General features: G+C 40.4%; 1 protein-coding gene across 1 annotated transcript in view; it reads left to right on the forward strand.

The window, feature by feature from the left end:
* TSHR (thyroid stimulating hormone receptor) overlaps positions 1–22,372 on the forward strand; it is an 87,323-nt gene that overhangs the window by 39,879 nt on the left and 25,072 nt on the right. Inside the window, exons 2-7 of the mRNA XM_063147624.1 lie at positions 818–889; positions 5,975–6,049; positions 8,823–8,897; positions 11,807–11,881; positions 12,927–13,004; positions 14,335–14,403. Of these exons, the coding sequence (XP_063003694.1) occupies positions 818–889; positions 5,975–6,049; positions 8,823–8,897; positions 11,807–11,881; positions 12,927–13,004; positions 14,335–14,403 (444 nt within the window). The remainder of the gene's footprint in view (positions 1–817; positions 890–5,974; positions 6,050–8,822; positions 8,898–11,806; positions 11,882–12,926; positions 13,005–14,334; positions 14,404–22,372) is intronic.

Raw genomic sequence — 22,372 nt, forward strand, 5'->3', positions numbered from 1 at the left:
AGGGAAGATGTTCCCCTTGCATACTTTTCCTGTTCTAAATCACTTCCTGAAACTGTTGTTAGCACACAGGGAGCATATACAGGGGGCAAACAGCAGCAGGATCATGGCGCTGGTGGGCTGTGATTTAGATTGTTGTGAGGGGAAAGGTTTAAACGCTGCCTCCCCCAATGCTCCTATTCCAATTAAACTTGTGGCCCATTGCAATTTGTAAACAGTGGTGGATCCAATGATGGATCTTCCATAAAGTGGGTAGCTTGCCCTAAAACACAGCCATTGTTTTGACAGTATGCTGAAAGGTTATATTGTAGTGCATGCACTAGAAGAAAGGATGAATGTGTTGAGAGGGGAGCAAATGTTAGGACAAACGTTTTAAGAGAGCTGAAGATGGTGTGATAAAGCAGTCGCTGTCTCCTATATATAGACACACAGATTTTGTTTGTCTGCAATATGTTTAACCAAACCCACATGGTCCTTCCTCCTCCTTCTCCTCCTCCAGGGTAAAAAAGAGCTATTCGTGTTCAGTTATATATGTCTGTGAATACTGCATGCAGTTAGGCATGTGTTTGACTAGTCAACATTGAGTAAGCAAATGAAAATGGCTTCATTTCTCCATTGTTCAGATTCCAACATGCTTGTAATAATCAATGTATGATCTTATAGAAAGGCAAACTTAATGAAATCTTCACCTGTTGTGTAATCATTTCCCCCTCAAAGCTACCAATTAGTTCCACTCTGGTTGGAGTAACATTGCTTTAAGGAATTTTAATGGTATAATTATCTTGAAAGAATATTAACTGATTAAGTTTTGTTCCTACAGGAGATTTATAGAAACCCATCTGAGAACAATTCCTAGTGGCGCATTCTCCAGTTTCCCCAACATCTCCAAGATGTAAGGTGTTTTTCCCCACAATATTTCCTTATATAAGAAAATGGAGAAAGCCTAAAAACAACTTTGTTAATTCAGATTACTGATACATTCATTCAGTATTGTATGTTAAAGAGGAAGGATTGCAAGAGTTCTGTATAGTAGTAGCACATTGCATTTCTTGTTGGTCAGTCCCAGGTGCCATCATACCCTTGACCATGTTGGCTTATAGTTGTTTATATCTTAATTTTCTTTAACATTTGTCATGTATGCCATCTCATAAGTGGTAGCTTATCCTCACAACCAACTGACTGGTGATTTGAACTCAGATCTCAACACTCTACCAGCCTTCCTTCTCCAACTTGATGTCCTCTAGATGTGTTCAACTACGGCTTTCATCACCCTAGCCAGCAGCCAATGGCCATGCTTGGGGAAGGCTGCACTGCACCATATTTATTCTTTTTTTGTTCTCTATGGTACTCCCCTCTATAAGGCTGGGACTGAGATCCTATGATATCCGGATTCCCTGAGCTGCTGAACAACCCCTTGAAAGGTTGGAATTGATCTGTAGACTTTGGAGAAAAGGCTCTGTACCTCATGATCCTCCAAAGCTAAATAAATGCTTTATATTGGGCTTCAGATGAGACTCTCTGTTTCCACTGAGCATAATTTGCTGCTAGGTTGAAACTGAGGTTCAACTCAGAGAATTTGGATTGAATCCTGGTTTATGAAGGATGAATTGCACTGATTGAGGGGAATTTTCCTGCATACTCCTTATATTTATTTATTTATTTATTTATTTATTTGTTACATTTATATACCTCCCCATAGCCAAAGCTCTCTGGGCAGTTTACAAAAGTTAAAAACAGTAAACTCCTTCCCACGGCAGCCACGGCAGCCCCCTATTAATGATACATTGGGTCAGGAGACCCGGCTGGATCAGTGAGCTGTGGGGTGGAGGGACATTTCATGAGTGGGGCCCTTCCTCTGATGGAAGGCAGATCCTGGATCCAACCCTTAGTTGGTAGACCATTATCTCATTAGTGTGTGTGTGTGTGTGTGTGTGTGCTAGCATGATCACACACTTTTTTTTCATGAGAACAGACATTTACTTGAAATTATCTGAGACGATGTGTGGTATCATGTCTGAAGTCACTCTAATCTGCACTGGCATTTGTTAAGACAGCTTATTGCACCCTTCAGATAACCAAAAATAACTGTTACTCCAGTCTTTGGACCATATTACACAAGGCACTAACGGCATCACTTGAAATTTGTGTAACTTTTTTCTGCCTTAAAAGCTAGCGAGGGCCCTTTCTACACCTAAGGATTATCCCAGGAAAATGGAGGGATCATCCCTTCCTGCTCCCGGGATCCCCTGTGTGTCATTTGCAGGCACAGGGATGATCCTGGGATGATCCCGGGTTAAATGGCTGGTGTAGACATGCCAGAGGACTGATGGCTTTAAAAGGGGGGTGGATAAATTCATGGAAGAGAAAGAGATCAATGGCTACTAGTCCTGATAGATGTTTGCTCCCTCCAGTAACAGAGGCAGTAAGCCTATGTACACCAGTTGCTGGGGAACATGGGTGGGAGGGTGCTGTGGCACTCATATCCTGCTTGTGTGTCCCTGGTCGCCAGCTGGTTGGCCACTGTGTGAACAGAGGGCTGGACTAGATGGACCCTTGGTCTGATCCAGCAGGCCTTTTTTATGTTCTTTCGTAACTCATTAGGATTCCACATTAACTAGGTGCTGCTTGTGCTAGTCCTGCTAACACTTGCACAGCCAATAGCAGAATATACAATGGCAAGCAGAACACCACCAACTCTTGTACTTTCCTGCTAGTATTACCTTGGATACAATCCTTTATACTGGAAGTAGGGAGGCTAGCTCCAAGACAGCGTTGCTAAAGGAGCAGAACAGGAGTCAATAGAATAAAAAGCAAAGATATGAGAAAATAATGGCTGGTGGAGCCAGGAAGTTGGAGAAATGAGTCAAGGAGAAAGTAGGATTGGGACTAAACCTTGCCGAGAGGAACAATGTTCAATAGGTAGAACTGAATTGGACAGGTAAGAGAGGTTTGGAAGGCTGAGGATTGTGGGCCAAGGAAGGGATAGAATTTTGAGATATAGATTCAAGTTTCTGACAGGACCACTTTTAAAGAGTGGGCAACACTGGTGACAAAGAAGTGGGCAATAATGGCCAAGAAGCAGCAGAGCTGAAAGTTGCATAACGTTTCTATATTAATCAGCCATTTCTTACCTCACACTTCTAGCTTGCCATATTAGAATCATAGAATAGTAGAGTTGGGAGGGGACTATAAGGCCATTGAGTCCAACCCCCTGCTCAATGCAGGAGTCCACCTTAAAGCATACCTGACAGATGGTTGTCCAGCTGCTTCTTGAATGCCTCCAGTGTGGGAGAACCCACAATATTATGTATTTATTATGCTAACAAGGTTGACTGAAGGGACTCTAAGACCATAGCTAGACCTAAGGTTTATCCCTGGATCATCCAGGGGTCAAACCTGTTCATCTAGGTGACACACAGGGGATCCAGTGCTCAGGCAGGGGCGAACCCTGGATGATCCTAGGATAAACCTTAGTTCTAGCTGTGGCCTAAGATGGTATGTATGCCGTCATCCTGTCCTGCTTTATTTCTCTTCCTCTGCAGCTCCTTTACATCCATTACTGTGCTGCACAATATATTTGTTGATGCCACACTACTAAATCAAGGGATGGAGTTGCTACAAAGTAACACTAGCCCAGTCCATCTGCATGACCATCTTGTCTTTGGCCATTTAGAAAGCTTTTTGCCACCTAATTACAAGGTAATTGTATCCTAGCAGGACTCACCACTAGTGCAGTCGGAAGCTAGCGGTTCCTCAAGTATCCCAAAAGTGGTGAAACACTAATTTATTAATCAGGACAGGTCAGAAGGGAACTCTACTGATGATCCCAAAGAAATTGAAAGGACTTTTTTTTTAATTTTACTATCTGGTTTTCAGTAGGCGCTGGAAAAGCTAGCACTTGCTGAATCCTTGCCAGCAACCGGCCAGTCTTGTTCATCTGCCACCATACACAGGATTTGGCTTTCAGCTCATGTTGACAAGTGTAGTATAAACAAAGTTTGCAGTTGTGTGCCAAAGGCTGACGACAGGCAATGAGTCAGTATGTACAGGATTTTCAGCGGATGTTTCATGAGGCTATTGAATGCTCAATGGTTGTGTGAAGCGACTCTTTGTACACCAATCTTCAGATTAATGTGCAAAAGCACAATTTGTTCTGGCCTGTGCCCTAACAAGGAGAAGACCTTATGACCAAGATTTATCAGATTTATTTATGGCAGTATGAATTGAACACTAATATTTGTTATCAAGACTTTACAGCTGCACAATGGGGTTTTGTAAACACACATTTCCCATCACTAGTTTTTGATGCTGTGGAGAAAAGGAATGGAGAATTAGATACTCGAGCAAAAAATAAAAATAAAATGAATTCCTGACAGAAGAAATAGAGCTCAATTTTATTGCAACAAACACAATGAAGAGATGAGAGCAATGAAGGGACAGTCTTGCGGCACTTTAAATTCCATCCTCTTGACTTTCTGAACCCAGCTCCCTGGGGAAGTGTTGGAAACACCTTTCCCCTCTTCTGCACCTGTGAAATGGTCTTCAAGAGAAGGAAGAGGGACCCTGCTCCCCTCCCTATGCACCCCCACCCCATTTGTGGAGTCTGGAGTGGTGCAAAGGCTTTGCCCATCTGAAATGTATCCAAGTGTAGCTTTTTATTTTCTCCACAAGAATGAAAGGAAGAATATGGAAGAAATTCACATATATGGAAGAAATTTAAGATATGTATTCTGAGACATACCACTGGGAGGTGGGGGAGCTATATCAGTTCCCTTATCCTTCATGATCACTGAGCTCAGTAATGGGAAATAGCTTTTCATCTCTGGCACTGAGAATTGGGCCAGCCCCTCTCCCATGTGCATAGCCTCTTCCCTTTGCCTACTTAACCCCATCCTGTGCCCTTAGTGGGATGGGATTTGGGGTACTAAACAGAACAAACAGAGAGAATGTTGGAAAGTGATCTCTCTCTCTCTCTCTCTCTCTCTCTCTCTCTCTCTCTCTCTCATGTTCACACACAATTATTATTATTATTATTATTATTTATTTATATAGCACCATCAATGTACATGGTGCTGTACAGAGTAAAACAGTAAATAGCAAGACCCTGCCGCATAGGCTTACAATCTAATATATAATGAGGTGATTATTATATTAATTTAATAAATTTAATATTAGTTTAATATAAAGTACTGAAATATTTTAATAAAATATATTTTAACAGGGAGGTAATTTCATGCTCATTTGTCACCAAGGATATTTTCTGTTACAAGAACAGCATGGGAAACTGTGTAAAAGCATGTGCCAATGTACATTCTATGGATAATTAATATTCACATTTATTGGTAAGTACGTAATGACTGATGTGATAATGAAATGTTGATAATACAGAATGGGCAATATGCCACATGATAAATATATTGTATCTGAACCAATGGCTCAGTGGTTCGGATGTAACGCTTAACTGTGGTTAATGTTATGTACATGAGCCCATTCCCGCTACCCTCATCTCCATCAGCAAAATCATGAGGATAAGCTTAGAAGCATTTGCTTCTGTTTTCAGTGAACTGTGGTTTGTCATTGTGTCCAAACTAGGAATTTTAACTATGGTTTATCCAAACATGTCAGGATTGTAAATCACATTTTGAAGCTGGCTTATTTAGACAAACCATAGTTGTTGTTGTTTTTTAAAAAAAACTAATCGCAGACAAAACAGCAAATCACAGTTAATTGAAAATGGAAGCAAATGCTTCTGAGGTCCTTCTGTGGTGAAGGAGAAGAGGGGGTAGAGCGTGTAAGCCCAAGACTTATTCACATGGCACTAAACCATAGTTTATTGTTACATCCAAACATAGCCAATACAATAACATAATGGAAGAGTAGAGGAACACTAACAGTGAACAAATACAATTTCGGTTCACAGCTTGCTATCTGCCTTTGTGTTTGACCTTCCTTCATCTTTTATCTTTCTTATGTGTAGCTATATCAGCACAGATGCAGTGCTGCAGGCGCTGGAGGCTTATTCTTTCAACAATTTAAACCAAGTCATTGATATGTAAGTAGACAAAAATAGATCCTTGAATAATTTGAATAATAATAATTAAAAAATTAAATATTCAGATCCATCAGTCCTTTTAAATCTCATTTACATCTTCTGTAATGTGAACCATTTTACTTCACTCTGGCCATCTCTGTGCATGATCCAGTTGATGAGACCATCACATTGGGAACATAGAGGGCTGCTGCCAGTGCTATGGATAAGCGGTGCTAGCGTGCACTAGCATGGTTTGAGAGACCTGGCTCTAGTTTATGCACACAGTCACATCCAATTCCACCATGACAATAGTTCAAAGTTCCAGTCCCCTAGATAAACACAATCTTCTACAGATTTGAAATAATTGCAAAGTAGGCCATGAGCAATTGCACAGCGGGCCTATATTATGATGCACTAAGAGCAAATATCATGAATTAAGTTGGTTGTGGGAACTGGCTATTGTAAATCAACTTTCTTACCATGAAGGCAAACATGTCAAGAGATAAGTTAAATCACTTCAAAATGTTGTTTTATGAAAGAAAACACTTTTAAAAGGTGAGTATCTTTTTTTGAATTCCCTTCAGAATGCCTCAGATCATTACTGTGGGTTAGATGTTGCTGGCCGCTGTGTAATTATTCTCCACAGTGTAAGGTTGGTTGGGGAATAAGTGAATTCTTTATGCTGTATATTTACGTTACTTTATATTTTAGAACTATGACTTCTAAAATAATATTTAGCATCTATCATCATAGTTTGTTTAAAGATTGGCTTTAATGACCTTAAACACATTGAGGAGGAAAAAACACAGTCATACAGAAGACTATTTAGTTTTTTCTTAAAGTTTATATGTTAAAATTATTTTTAAAGTATAGGTCAATGAGTGGATACATAGACTGTATATTTTTAAATACTTGTTTCTGATATATATAGATATAGATATAGATATAGATATATACACTTCCCGTAGAAGGGAGGGATGAGTTCTTCTGGCTTTAACAAGCGCTATGAGGAGTATAAACATATAGTCCAAAATGTTATCCAGACTCTGGGCAAGCAAATACTCCTGTAATGTTCACAAAGGGCTTGATAGAGAGAGGCATCTCTTATTATTTCTCCCCTGCATCTGGTAGTCAGATAGGTGGCCACTCGCACAATGCCAAAAAGGAGGACTGGAGAGAACAGGGATTCACATAAAATTTGCCGGTGCTAATTTGTAGATGCAAAGTTTAGACATCATTACTATAATTGAAATAGAAATACATCTCAATAAAATCAGGAAGACTGTGATCATGGGCTCATCTACACCAAGCAGGATATTACACTATGAAAGCAGTATATAAAAAGCAGAAGCCACACCAAGTAGGATATAGAGGTATGAGAGCAGTATATGGTATGTGTCAATGGGCCCCAACAGTTGTCAGTGCACTTCAGAACTGCTATAAAGCGGTAGTGTGGCTCCTGCCTTTTATATACCACTTTCATAGTGGAATATCCCGCTTGGTGTAGATGAGCCCTATGTGCCTATGCATTCTGCTCTGCAGAGGCTGTTGATGGGAAACTTCAAGGACCCTCTATCCTGTCTTGTGTCTCTTTCTTTATTATTACATTTATATCCCCTTTCTTCCTCTTGTAAGGAACCCAGGGTGGCTTACGTGGTCCTCCCTACCTCCATTTTATCCTCACAGCAACCTTATGAGGTAGGTTAGGCTGAGAGTCAGTGACTAGCCCAAAGTCACCCAGTGAGTTTCATTGCCAAGTGAAGACTAGAACCTGCATCTCCAGAGTCCCAGTCCAACACTCTAACCACTACACCACACTGATTCTCTTTATCTTTAAACTGTACTTGGACTGGACAGCTTCTCAAATAGAAGATGCCTTCAAATACAGCACTATCCTCTACCACCCCTTTAAATAGAGGATTGTCCCCTGTAAAGTAGGACACATGTCTGTCCTATAATTCAGAGCTGATTGTATGGACCCATTATCACTTACGGGCTATATGTATGATTCACACAATCACAACCATGTGGAGACTCCATTATGTATTGCCAGCAACTCCACTTGGTCTTATGTGGGTGATGAGACCACTGGCAGACCAGTATCCCCCCATGAGATGTCACCTACAAGGGGCAATTGGCTCAATATGAACCAACACACACACAGTGGTACTGCTTTTCAATGCCCAGGACTAACTGTCCCTTCCTGGATAATGACATTCCAGGCCAGAAGGAATCCAGCTACATAGGAATACTAAAAAAAACCTTGTCCTGCATATTTTGTTTTTATTGTTAATTAATTTAATATTCCTTCCTCATGAACCTATATTCATAACTAAAATCTTTTGCACATGGTCCACTCCTCAAAACCATGTAAATTTCTCCTTATGCTGATTGGATTCTTTTGTGTCTGACCTTAAAACATTTAAGGTGCAAAGAATTTAAGATTTTTAATCACAAAAGCCAGTATACGTAAGGACAAACAAGCCAAAGTCATATTTCTTCTCTGTTACATAATAGTATTTGGGTCCAGAAACAATCTAGTCAGATGATAATGCTATCATAGTGCACAGGAAAAGAAGGCCTCTTCTTTTTGAGTGAGATCAGTTTGTTATACATTACTTGGACAAAACATTTTCTAACAGTCCATAACCCCCGTGGGGCTCATTCATAAGAAAGGATTCGTGTTTTTCAGAATCTTATGGCTAACAACGTTGATGTGTGTGTGTTTAATATGAGGTATATAAGAACCCAAATTGTAATGTTCTTTGTGGGAATGTGTTTATATTTTGAACAGAGAAATTCGAAATGCTAGAAACCTAGGACACATAGATCCTGAAGCCTTTATGAATCTCCCGCTGCTACAATCCCTGTAAGTTCTTTAAAGAAAATCCTTGGGAATGGTTATCCTGGTAGAATTTAAGCTGATACAAATATGACCTTCCTTTTTCTCCTGATTGTTTCCTTCACCATAATATCCTACCCTCCAACATTTCACATGGGAGCGGTCTGTGGAGCTGATTGTAGCAGTAGTACTGCATAGGAGGAGTTGGTTAGTTGCTTTCCCACCCATTGGGAAAAATAGGTGGGTCGATTTTGATTTAAAAATGGCCTGAAAGGAAAGTATTAATGATCCTTCTTCCCCGCTCCCTCCTGTGCCACATCTACAGTGAATTTTCTTTATAAAAATATATAGACACAATAACAACCAAATGTCATTTGAGCCTCAGGGTTGTTAAAATGTTCTTTAAAATGCTGCAGTAGCAGTTATTATCACCACACCTCCATCCCGTATGGTCATTTCCTTCCAAGGACAGGTTTGGCCCTTTAACCAAAAATACCCCCCATAAATGACACCTCAGGGCTGTCTGTGGGTGAGCGACGGCATATACAGTGAAGCAGCCACCTCGGGGCTTTCCTATGAAGCTGCAAAGAAAAAAAAGGCCAGGGACTTACCCCAACTTTTTTTCTCCGGAGGGAGGTGAGTATGGCACATCTGCCATCTATTCTGACTCCAGAGTAGCAGTAGAGGTGTGGCTGGGCAGGTGGGCAGGGGGCAGGCCTGGCCACTGGAAACCCTGCACTTTTGCTGCTGCATTGGGATTAGCCACTGCCACCCAGAAGCAGCAAAAGCACAGGGTTTTGCTTATCATGGCAGCAACCCGCCACCATATAGGCAGTCCCTGAGTTTGCACCAGCAGAGGTCTGACAGAGCAGAGGGAGTCTGGAACCAGAGACCCTCTACAGGTGGAAGTAGCTCACTGCTACGCTTACCTTCTGCATAAATTCCAGGCTGGCCTACCCCAAACTCTTCATCAGCTACTAACTCCATGCAGGGCACCATTTGGTACTTAAGACACAAACAATGGCCTTAGCTAGACCTACCTCATAGTCCGCAATGGAGGAGGGAAGATCTCGCGTTGTGATTAACGCAAGATCCCTCCTCCGTTAACACGTGAGGTGTGCCGACTTCAGGATGAGAGGTGTCGTGCCCGCCATTTTTTTTTAAAGAGGAAGGAGCGCACAAATGCTCGTGCGCTAAAGGTAAGGTTTTTTTAAAAAATAATAATTACTTTTCCCACTCCCCTCAACCTATCTACCTCTGATAGGCACAGCATTCCTGGCTCCGTGCGAGGAATTGTGCGGAGCCGGGTCAAACCGCGGCAACCAGCCACACGTTCCGTGGTCTCGGGCTCAGCCCGGAACCATGGAAGAAGTGGGCCCAAAGGGGAAGGCAAGATACCAGGGCAAGGGAGGGATGATCCCTCCCTGATCCCGGGATCCCCTGTGCATCATGTGGATGCACAGGATGATCCCGGGGTTTGCCCCGGGATTTCGCCTGGTCTAGCTAAGGCCAATGTCACAGAACAAAGTTAAAGATGATCCTGAGCTTAAGACGTTCTGGAGCCTGTTCTGTAAGGAACAGGTTTTGAAAATTAAGAAGATTTGAGGTTTGGTACCCAGTTTGTTGCAATATGTATTACAGGTAGTTTTGAAGAACACCTCTTTACACCTCTTTCCTTTTTAACATGACACTTCTGTGTCTTTAAACTTTGTTATTGCATTGTAATTACTATTTTTAATTGTAGGGCAGTAAGGCCCAATGTGGCAAATGATATACTCATTATTTGTAAGGAAGTGCCTGACAGGCACACACCTGCCAACATGACGTTAATAAGAATCAAGTGAGAGCTTTTAAATTTCAACTTCGTTTTGCAAACAGTCTGTGAGCTGCCTACCGCTATCATGCCTCTGATACAGGCGGAGGGCCTAACTGAGAAATCAAAGCAAATTTAAGCACTCAGACAGATTTCTTTGTCTGGGAAAAGATCTACTCACCCCATGCAATTCCTTTACTCTCACATGTCTGGAACAATGTAAATGCAGCTACGGTGAAGTAGCAATGTAGGAATCGAATTGATTTCGGTGGAACTTACTTCAGCCTGTTCCATCATTTGATAATGGTGACTAGATTTGGATGGTTTTCCCATTACTAGATACTTTTGAAACTTCAGGTGAAAGTTATTTGAGGGTTACTGGATGGCACTGAGGGCAGGGCTCTGGTACCTTTGGTAGTAGTGCAATTCTAGTAGGTGCAGGACAAACAGCACCCATGAAACTGGTACACAGAGAGCTTCGGCTATTGGGCGGTATAGAAATGTAATAAATAAATAAATAAATAAATAAAATAAATAAAGATACAGGAGCCCTGTCAATCTTTGCATCTAGTCATCCTAAGCTAGGTTCCCCACAGCGTTTACCTTTTAGTAGCAGTTTTAGAAGAACTGCAGGAATTAGCAGATGAAATGTTTCATGTCATGAAAATATTCATTTTTACCTGCTGGATGGGCTGCTGCTAAAAACACAACTGCAGATCAGGCGCTTTTTGTTTTTTTTTCTGATCACTTGACAAACCTTCCTATGGAACAACTTTATCAGAGCATCCAAGAAATGTGTAAATATACACAAACAAATTCAAAGTGAGTCAAGAATAGCAGGATTCCTGCCAGGGGGAGTAACTTTCAAGGCACACTGCTTAAGCCAAACCGTTGCACCCAGGTATGTGCAGGCAAACCTGCCAGATCCTCAGGGCAGGCACCTGTCCCGTATTCTAGAAAGCACCATGCAGACTGATGGCACTATATAAACATTAATTTATTTATATGATCATCTGCAAAGCTGTGTACATTGGAATAGCAGATATCTGGGGTAGCTGTTTATTCATGGCACTCTGTGCGTACAGTGCAAGAGAATGGATTGCTTTTTTGTCCTTTATTTTAGTGTGATTTTGAACACTGGACTCAGAATTTTTCCTGACTTCTCCAATATTAACTCAGCAGCTTTGAGCATTTTGCTGTAAGTATGGACCATCCCAAATATATTTGAACAAAGTATAGTCCACAGCGTATTACCATGTGTACTTATTTACACACATGTGGGAACTCGCCTGTATACATGTCAAGAAAGACATGGGAATGAAGGGTTCTCCTAACATGGCTCCCCCTCTGGAAGGCTTGGTGAGACGGGGAAAACATGTAGTACTAGGATACTATATCTTGTGTTGTGTAGCACTAGATTAGAGTTGGGTGACATGTGGCCTTTCTGGCATTTTAACAACCTCCACCACAGCCCTGCCACCACCAAATTTGTGGCCAAAATTCAGCAGCAGAGCAGCCCTGCCAAATTTCAGAAGCAAATTCAGTGATGGCAAAGGTGTGGCCCCCAGTGGTTTTGGGGGGCAGTAATTGGCCCTCAGGTCCTCAGCGTTGCCCATCATGCCCTACACATAATGGAGGACAGAGTATGGGCCTGTTCAGATGACACGCTAACCCACCACAGATCACTCAAAAATGCAATCCATGGTGGGTTAGTGTGTCATGTGGGGGGAGATTTCCCTCCTACAATGGGCAGAGAAACTACGTCACTTCCCACCTTCTGCAGGACAGTTAGTGGGCTTTCATGGTGATTCCCATGTCATCTGACAGGATCCCTGTTTTGGTGGGGGTGGAGGGGGAAATGGACGCGACCATACAGTCCGCTGGCAGGCGGGACTGCCATATACAGCAAAGATACTCTTTACATTATTTATTTATTTATTTTATTTACAATATTTATATCCCATTCCCCATTCAAGAATTTTGGAGCAGTGGACAAATAGAATAAAAGAATTGGGCTGAGATGGACTGAATTGGCCTGCCTCGCCTTGGATTTGGGGATTTGGCCTGAGGTGGTGCACAGTCCTAGTACACAATAAACATAATTCTGCATCATTCAGTTGAAATTTTCATTTATCAAGTGCAGCACCATGCAGAGTACCTTGCACTTATCTAATTGCATATAATTAAATTAACATTTAATTGTATTTTATTGTGATGCTAAAGCTTTTGTGTCTTTTTCACAGTGAAATTGGTGATAATCCATATATGAATTCACTGCCTGCAAATGCATTCCATGGGATATGCAATGAATCCCTAATACTGTATGTTGGTCCACCACAAGTCTTTTTCTCTTTGCTCTGTTTTGTTTTATCCATTGTAAAATAGTAGTTCAGTCTTAACCAGTCATACTAACAAAAGAAAATAGTTGTAAATAGAAAAGTTGATGAAGGTATTGAAATATCTGCTGCATGTTCATCTAAAAATATATAGCCACGATTACTTATTTACAAAGTGGATAGAGGATTTAATGTACCAAGGATCATACACAAAAGGTATAATATGAAAATCTAGATTTCCATAAATGTATTATTTGAATAAACATTTTAAATTTTACATTTTCTTAACATTTCTAGGCTGCAGAGCGATATGTACTTACCTGAGAATAGGATTCATTGACCTGAATGCAGCTTTGCACTGTTAGCTAGTTAATTATTTGATCCTTTCTTGTATTGACTAAAAGCAAAGGTAGCCATTTTGGCCATAAGAAAACGAGGTCTGAAACTCATATTAGGGTAATACCTTTATATTTGAGCCCCTATACTTTACCTTACACCTCTCCCCTTTCATTGGGATATTGTGGAAAGTTAAAACAGGCTGCTGCAATGTTGTCAATGGGTGAAACTGCACCACTGCTTGGGTGGAAGGACTGCAGTGGGACAGAGAGCGGGGTGAGGACTCAGATTATGCACAGTAGTTTAATAAGCTATGCACGGTTGCTTATTTGTCTGGTTGTGTAGGGGAAAAGAGCTGCTTATTTTCAAAATAAGCTGTGTGTGGCTTATTAAGCCATCATACTTAAAGTGATGCCCGAACCCAACCACTAAATATCAATGGAAGTTATGGCAGGTTGCTCTACATCCCAGCTGATGTTGCATTGGAGTTTCTGTGGAAATCTTCCCTACCTCCTGGAGGGGATCTACACGTCATACTGAAGGCTCTTGCATGCGCCTCCAGTGCGCCGCCAAAATGATTGTGTAGATCCTGGTGGAAGAGACGGAGGAAGAGGCGGAGGAGGAGGCGGCTGGGGAATCCGGAGGTGGGAGGCGGCGGCAAGGACGCAGCCGGATTCCCCAGCCTCCTCCTCCTCTTCCTCCATCTCCCAGGCAGGATCTACACAATCATTTTGGCGGCGCACTGGAGGCACACACAAGCGCCTTCAGTACGACGTGTAGATCCCCTCCTGGAATGCTAGGATAGAAAGGCATACCGGACATTCATCTGTGCACAATTGTAAAGGATGCTGTTGAGTGTTGATCAGGCTTTATATCATGAGATTAAGATAATTTTGGACAAAGTGTGCACAAAAACACAAAGACTATCTACCATTGCATCATACAAGTCACTAATAATATGATTTTTGATTGTTTTCAGAAAACTCTACAATAACGGTTTCACAAAGATAGAAGCCCATACATTCAACGGAACAAAGTTAGATTCGGTGTAAGTAAATCAGACTTATAATGTTTGTGTAGCACTCAAGTGTTCAAAGCACCTCACATGCATTATCTAACCATAATTATTACAGCAACCCTGTAAGCTAAGTCAGTGTTATTAACCCTGCTGTTTCAGACAAGGGAGCTGTATATGAGGCAGTAGCCTGCCCTGGGCCATCTAGTGAGTTCATGGCAGCTGTCATTTCCCAGTTATGACAATTTGAGGAAGGAACACATCTATCATTAGCAGGTAGGGATTTTAGGAGGTATGAGTTAATAAGCACAATATTTGATTACTTTTAATTAAATTACAGTTATCCAGTGTCAAAAAGATAAACTCATAGACATACATGAGACTACCATGTTTCCTTTCTCCTAAAATACCTCCTGTCCTTACTTTTTCAGGACTTTCTAAATCCTTCAACAGCGATGGAATTAAACATCTTACAAGTTCATTCCATTCTATTTAAAACAAAGCTGCCACACTTCATCTAAAAATCTGATTTTAGCTCACCATGAGTTACTTGGGTTTTCAAAAGGAACTGATGTTTTTTCCAAGCTTGCTCTTTTGCGGCACCTGTAGAAACAAAGTATAATCTCCTTTAGCAGAACGTTCTCAAGGCTTGATCACTCTCGTGGCTTAAACCTGAGCATGTTGCTGGCTGCCTAGCTTTAGCTAAACTGTTAAATCAACCACTCAGGCTAATTGTACTTTAGCTCTTAGCAAATCATGCAAGACAAATGAGCACCAAATCACTCTTTGCTATGCAGTTGGATTTCTACTTTATGTTTATGGACACTTGGGTTCCTGCTGTGTTCACACAAGATCTAAATATTTCCCCCCTTACACTGTAAGAAACCATTCCTCATATACAGTACATACATGCACATAGTATAAATGAACAGTTTTGGATTATTCTGGACCAGGATCAAAATTTGCCTTGTCATCCAGACATTCTTAGAATCACACACTCCAGATTTATGCACAAAAGAAAAATAATAATATTGGGAGTTCTTTCATGCACCTTTAAGGGACAACCCAGCAAAAGTTTATCATGGCTAATTTCCAGTTCACTCAATGAAGTTTCAGTTAGTTGTCTCAGTCCCATTCCGTTGCTGTCAATGGAATTTGATCATGATAACTAACATTTTTTGGCTGAAGCTAACAATTTCTGCAGTCACAATTTTTGTCTTTCTAAGCACCAATCATCACGATGAGCGGGGTTAATATTGCACCTGGAGAAGCTGATCTGTATGTCAATCAAGCATTGATTTATCTATTTATTTACATTTATTACATTTACATTTATTGCATTTGTATACCGCCCCATAGCCGAAGCTCTCTGGGCGGTTCACATAATATTTTATTTATAAGCATTGGATTGGATACAGACTTAAGTGCTGTTTGCATCTAATGATAAGCTGGAATTCTAAAGAATTCAGGCTTGTTGTGAACAAGGCTTAATTGTTGACTTACGACTCTGACTTGTCAGGGGAGAGACAAGCCAGAGATACTAGTCCACATGTCACAGTAAGGAAACCATGGACAGAAAGCCTATGGTTTGTTTAGTATGCATGTTCAAACAGAATAAAGTCCTATAATGGGGCATGCTAGGAGTTGTAGGACTTTTTTTCTGTCTAAACATGCAAAGGATTGCACCCTTAGTCCGGATCCGACCAAATAACTGTGAATTAAGCCCCACAGGTATCTTTCTTTCTATTATATTATAAGGAACTCCTGAATTACAAAATAGTGTTTCATGAGTGACACCTGCTTGGAAAGGAGACATTTTATATATGATTCACTCTAAAATGATCATATGGGATTACAGCCAACATTTCCTTTCAGAAAATAAACTACATTTGGCACTTGATGCTTCTAAGCAACAGTCAAACCTATAAATGACAGGGCTAACACAATTTTCTTTAAATTTAATTATTTTTTGGGGGGGAGAGCAAACATTGGTTGTAGCCAACAGCCACAGTGTATGCTTTTCAACTTCTTTTTTGGTGTCTCGCGATTTGCTAGAAAGGTTTAGAAACAAGGTAATGCCAAGTAATTCCAGTGTGAATTTTGATTAGCTTTCTTGGCTCAGAGACTCAGAACTAAAACAAACTGTTTTAGCGTTTTTAGTAATAGAGTCTAAAATAATTAAGCCATTCCCTGACAGTGAAATTTATTTTTGAAAGTGTAACACTAGCAGCCTGGTTGGTTTGGTTTCTGCTTAAACCAAGTGCTTTAAAGTGAAGTGGAAAGAAGAAAGCTAGGAAGCTAAGAACATTAAAGGAGTAGCTTGTTTTTTTAAGTGCGAAGCAAACATATGTATTGGACTTTTCCAAAGACAAATCATTCTAAACACTTTCCTTATCCATGTCTTCTCTTTTGACAGAGGCCTCTACTCACGATGCATGCATTTTGTTCTTAAATATTCCTTCCCTGCCCCTTGGAAGAAACTCTAAACTCAGTCTCATGACTTATGTCAAAATTCGTAAATACTCCCCATTCCTTCTTGATATTCAGATAATCTGGACAATTTTGGTTATTATCATACATATATTGTTTTATCAAAAGTACAACTGCTTTTTGGTTATAAATTCCATCTTTCTGCCTCTTCACCTGAGCCATCCAGCCATTGCTTCTGGGTGTTAACTTTTGTATCATTTCTGCTTGGAAGTTTCACTGCTTTGGCTTCAAGTTCACTTCCTATGGAACAGGTTTTAGGAAGAAGTTTGCTCTCTTGGCCTATCTCGGTTCTACTTTCATTTTGGCATAAATGTTTTAGGTCTAATGTTTTAATAAAACTGGCCATGTTTCTGTCATACTCATGCTTGGATTTTCACCCTCTGGTTAGTGGCTTCTACCTGAGAGAGGCCACAAAGTTAATCTTGGACTGTGCTGTTATTTTGACCTGTACTGACTTATACTACTGTAACCTGGTGGGTGCTTGCTACTATTTCATGTCCTGCAAAGTAACATGTAGGAAAATAAAGATAGAGTCGTTACATTCCAAATGCTACAGATTAAACCGTTCCAAGCCTGTTTTGTTTTTGTTTGTTTTTTTAAAAGATGTCACTCTACAGTAGGTTTTCAAGCCTGAAAGGCTAACTTGTAGAGCTCCGTTTGTTTTTTTTAAAAAAAAACTTCAAATGCTGAATCCTTGCTGATAGAGCCCCAGAAGATCAAGTTGGTGTGAGTTTTTTGGGGTGTGTGTGTGTGTGTGTGTGTGTGTAGGAATGGAGGTGAGAAGGCTACAGCTGGCTTTAGATTTATGCTCCTTTTGTTACCTTCTCTCAGAGAGACAGGCATCTATTCAGCTGTGTTTAAATTTATTTTGTGCTTAAAAACTAACATGCTCATAGTTTGAGTGAACCTGTGGTTACTGGAGCAATACATACTAATAGGGCAGAGAAACATTATTTAAAATATCTGAAAAGCTATGATAAATAAATGGTTGACATTGCTGCAAAGCCATTAAGTTCTTTGTTCACTGTGGCCATGTTGAAAATTTAAAATACCCCAATGGTGCCCACCCATGGATTTCCTAGAATATTTGCATATATCACTGGAGGAAAAAAGTTGTTAGAAAAGAATAGCAAGACTTTGTCCTCAGCATGGAGCTTTGGGGACATTACTAAAATATAAATATTAAGACCTTTTAGTTTGTTTTATTTTCTTGTGAAAATAGAGGGAACCCCGCTACCACATCCTCCTCAAAGCATTGGGGAGGGGCTGTAGCTCAGTGGTAGAGCACCTGCCTTGCATGCAGAAGGTCCAAGGTTCGATCCCCGGCAACTCCAGGTAGGGCTGGAAAAGTTCTTGCCTGAAACCCTGGAGAGCTGCTGCCAGTCAGTGTTGACAATACTGGGCTAAATGGACCAATGGTCTGACTTATTATAAGGCAGCTTCCTATGTTCCTAAAGCATTGTGGGAGACGTGGGCAGCTGATACACTTCTGAACTTCTAACCACAAAGTAAAAGGCTTTTATTATAGAAGACTATTTTAAACTATCCAATCCCCTTAGAATAAAAATAATAAATCCCTCAGTTCAAAGACCCAAAACAATCCCAGAGCCTAATACCTGTTGTAAGATCTAGAAACGCAGGGAGAAAGGATAAACTCTGTCTCCATTTCAGAGCTCCTTTTCAATTTATTTTTGTACGTACATAGCAGAATTTTGATGATGTACCCATCTTGCACTGTGTGGAACCAGACAAAGGAGTGTGTGTGTGTGTGTGTGTGTGTGTGTGTGTGTGTGTGTGTGTGTACCCATGCTAGCACAAAAAGGGTAGGGGGCAGACCATACATAAAACCATCCAGATATCTACCACTGCAAGTCTCTGCTGCTAGTGCAATGGAAACACTCGCCCCAAAAGAGCAGAACCAGGGGCCAAACAAAACAATGTTAAATGTGCGTATGCGCCCTTAATGTGCCCTGTTTTTAGTATAAAAATAATGGCCCCGAGACAAGGGTGGGGCAGTCAGGAGATTAACCCTTTCCTCCATGCCTCAGTTCTGGCAAAAGTCCTATCCCCCTATTGCTGTTGTTCTTGAGACAGATTGGCCCCATTCAGAAGACACCTTAAACGATGGCTTTAACCACGGTGGTTAAGCCAGAAAGCCTTATTCACCTTGGTTAAAGCCATGGTTTAAGGTGTCTTCTGAACAGAGCCAACCTGTCACTGGTGCCAGAGGTAGTTTCCCTCCTAGAGAGAATAGCAGTTTGAGGGTGGGGTGATATTGAACAGGTCTCCACCTTGCAGCTGTCATTAAAGTAAAAACAAGATACATTAAATGCAAGCGTGCATTTATGGTATCGCTGTGTTTGGCCCTAAGTCTTCTCTGTCGATTGGCTCCCATGAAGGGGTATTTGCAAATGCAACAGCTGACAAATTTCTGCAAGTTTTAATGGTAGTTAATCATTGAGGTGGAATAGGAAATCAGATCTTTGAAGTTGGGGAGCCTTCTTCTTATCCACTGTTCTATTGTTGTGATGCATTAGCTTGAACATATTGCATTGCACACTTTAATAGATTAATTTGTCTGATTCAGTGACTGAGACTGCAACCCCATAACTCCACAGAGGCAAGGCCATTCTAACTCTCCAGGTGAAAATGGAGCAAAGCAGTCCAGGTGGAGTGGAGGCCCCTGATATGTGGAGCCACATGCCACATCCCGGAGTATCTGCTGTGCTCAGTCCTCCATGTAGATGGCTGTGTATGAGAAGGAAGTGCCAAGAGGCCAAGCCATAAAACATGAGGCTGATGTGTGGGTGGCCTCATCTACACCAAGCAGGACATTGCACTATGAAAGCGGTATGAAAGCAGTATTTAAGAGGCAGGAGCCACACTACTGCTTTATGGCGGTATTGAAGAGTACTGACAACTGTTGGGGCCCATTGACACATACTCTATACTGCTTTCATTCTGCTTTCATAGTGCTATATCCTGCTTGGTGTGGCTCCTGCCTCTTGTATACCACTTTCATACAGCATTCATAGTGCAATATTCATCTTGGTGTAGATTAGGGTTGTGTGTGAAAGGGGTGGGGGAATTGTTTTGAAAAGGTACATCCCACTTTCTCTTTCATTACAGAATACCACACACTTTTTAAATGTATGTTGATCATTATTATTTTTAAAATATACTTAGTCCATAAGTACAGGAAAACAATGTAATATTAATATTCACCGAAAAATAAAACCCATTGAAAACTTATTTAATAACAATGAAGGAGAGACCATTCCAGAAATTGGAACAAGTGAAGGCCTGCTAAAATAAACATGTTTTGATAGGTAACAACTACTGTGATGGGACCTTAACAACTGACAGCACCACAGTAAGATTTAGAGATCGGTTGAGAATTATCGCAGCTTTTAAAGCTCAGCTAAAAACTTTTCTTTTTCCTAAAGCTTTTAAAACCTGATGTTGTTTGGACTCTATACTGTTAGTTTTACCCTACCCTGTGCCTGTTTACCCTACCCGGTGCCTGTTTGCATTCTCTTCCCCTCCTTATTGCTTTACTATGATTTTATTAGAATGTAAGCCTATGCGGCAGGGTCTTGCTATTTACTGTTTTACTCTGTACAGCACCATGTACATTGATGGTGCTATATAAATAAATAATAATAATAATAATAATAATAATAATAATAATAATAATAATAATATCAATTTTCATGGTGAATACTAGCATCACTGATGATGGGACTTTTCTGTCTATAAATTACATGGTACCTTTCTCCAGGCCCCTGTCATTTTGGAGTCACCATACTGCAAGCCATGAGATAGCTCACCTCAATCCCTAAGTAGTTTAAATAGAGAATAAAACCCCTTCGGTCAAGTCTTGATGATGCAGAGTGAATGGCAAAATATTATTGACTCAGGGAGGGGTCAGAGATGTGCAGATCAATAGGAGAGAGACATTTGAGGATGCCCCATGCAGTTGGTGTTCAACTTGTATGCAGAATAGAATTTGTGGAGAAGTAAGTGGGAGATGGACTGAAAAACAATATTAACGCCATAAAACAAGGGAGAAATAGTTGTATGTGTTGCTTTAAAAGAAAAACAAAAAAGAAATCATGGAAATCCTTTTTGCCTGCTCTTAAACATGTCTAGATTACTTCATTTATTTATGTCCCATTAAGATACATTCCTAAGGATACATATTTATTTCTAAATCACCTATGTCTCAACAATATTGCTAAAATCCAAACCTCTTAATAAGAGCAATGATGTAACAACATACATATAAAAACATTCTAGAATCTCATAATGTGTTATAGGCATATTTGTAGCAAACACATTATTTCTCTTGCTCTGTGCTGTCCTGTAAGTGTGTTCTCAAAACATATCTCTCGTATTTACGATTTAAGAGGTTCCCCCGTGTTACTTTGTCTGATTGCATTCCTGTTTTCATTATGAACCTATTGGCCTATTTATGATTCTGTGTGTATTGTCACTCTAAATTTAATAGGGCCATTGATAGGTTACTGATTCCTTGGTGCCTCAAGAGCAAAAAATGGCACCTTTTGTCTGGAATTTCTTTCTTATAAGCTATAAGTACTAATAACCTAATCATGAATTACGAATCATGAATTACTGGGAAGTCTCAAAGATAAGACAGATGTACTTACTCTTTTTCCAAGAGGCCAAGCTACGTTGCATTGGCTTTAGGAATACCATATTTTAACCCAGAATCCTCTTGGAGGCATCTGGTTATAGAATTTCCTGATAGTATAGCTGGCGCAAAGTGGTGCAAATAGGGAAGACTACCCTCATTTGCTACAGTGGTAGGTGGGGAATTTCCTATAGTGCTTTGACATAGCTTCCAAAGCACCAGTGACCAACCTCAAAAGCTATTTGCTGGTACGAGGGACAATATTGCTGAGCTAACTAAGAGATGCCAAGTGCTATAGAAACACAATGGTAAGTTTCCAGATGGTCCCTAAGTTTTTACATCATTTCGCTAATTCTTAATGTTCATCAGAGATCTCATAATACTGACCAGTGAAACTCTGCAGTGAAACATGTACATTTCGTATAGACTATCATTAGTGGAGGATCATGAGGACTACCTGTTGAGGTTTTATATGATTGAGGTTTATGGGAGATTTTCCAACCTCATTAGTTATTGCACAGACTAGGCTTCTGGCCAATAACTTTGTAGCAGAGTATTACAGCGGTTTCCAGCCAAGTCAGCAAAGACACAGATTAAGACTGAGATTTGAATTGGTTTAAACAAACCTTTACTGGCATGTAAAAATATAATTTAGTTATGGCAATCACAGATAACAAATACTTACAAACGGTCAGTCAATACAGCTCTGATACATCTCTGAGTGATTCTGAGTGATACATGTACATGGAAATACATTTACTTTTATAGACTACCTGTACAATGATGCAACTTCTTGCAACCCTTAATTGAAGACAATCAGTTTACCAATTATTCAATTATGACATCAATGTCCAGGTG

Source organism: Elgaria multicarinata, chromosome 2 (genome assembly GCF_023053635.1).
Source record: "Elgaria multicarinata webbii isolate HBS135686 ecotype San Diego chromosome 2, rElgMul1.1.pri, whole genome shotgun sequence".
In the NCBI taxonomy this organism is placed as follows: Eukaryota; Metazoa; Chordata; class Lepidosauria; order Squamata; family Anguidae; genus Elgaria; species Elgaria multicarinata.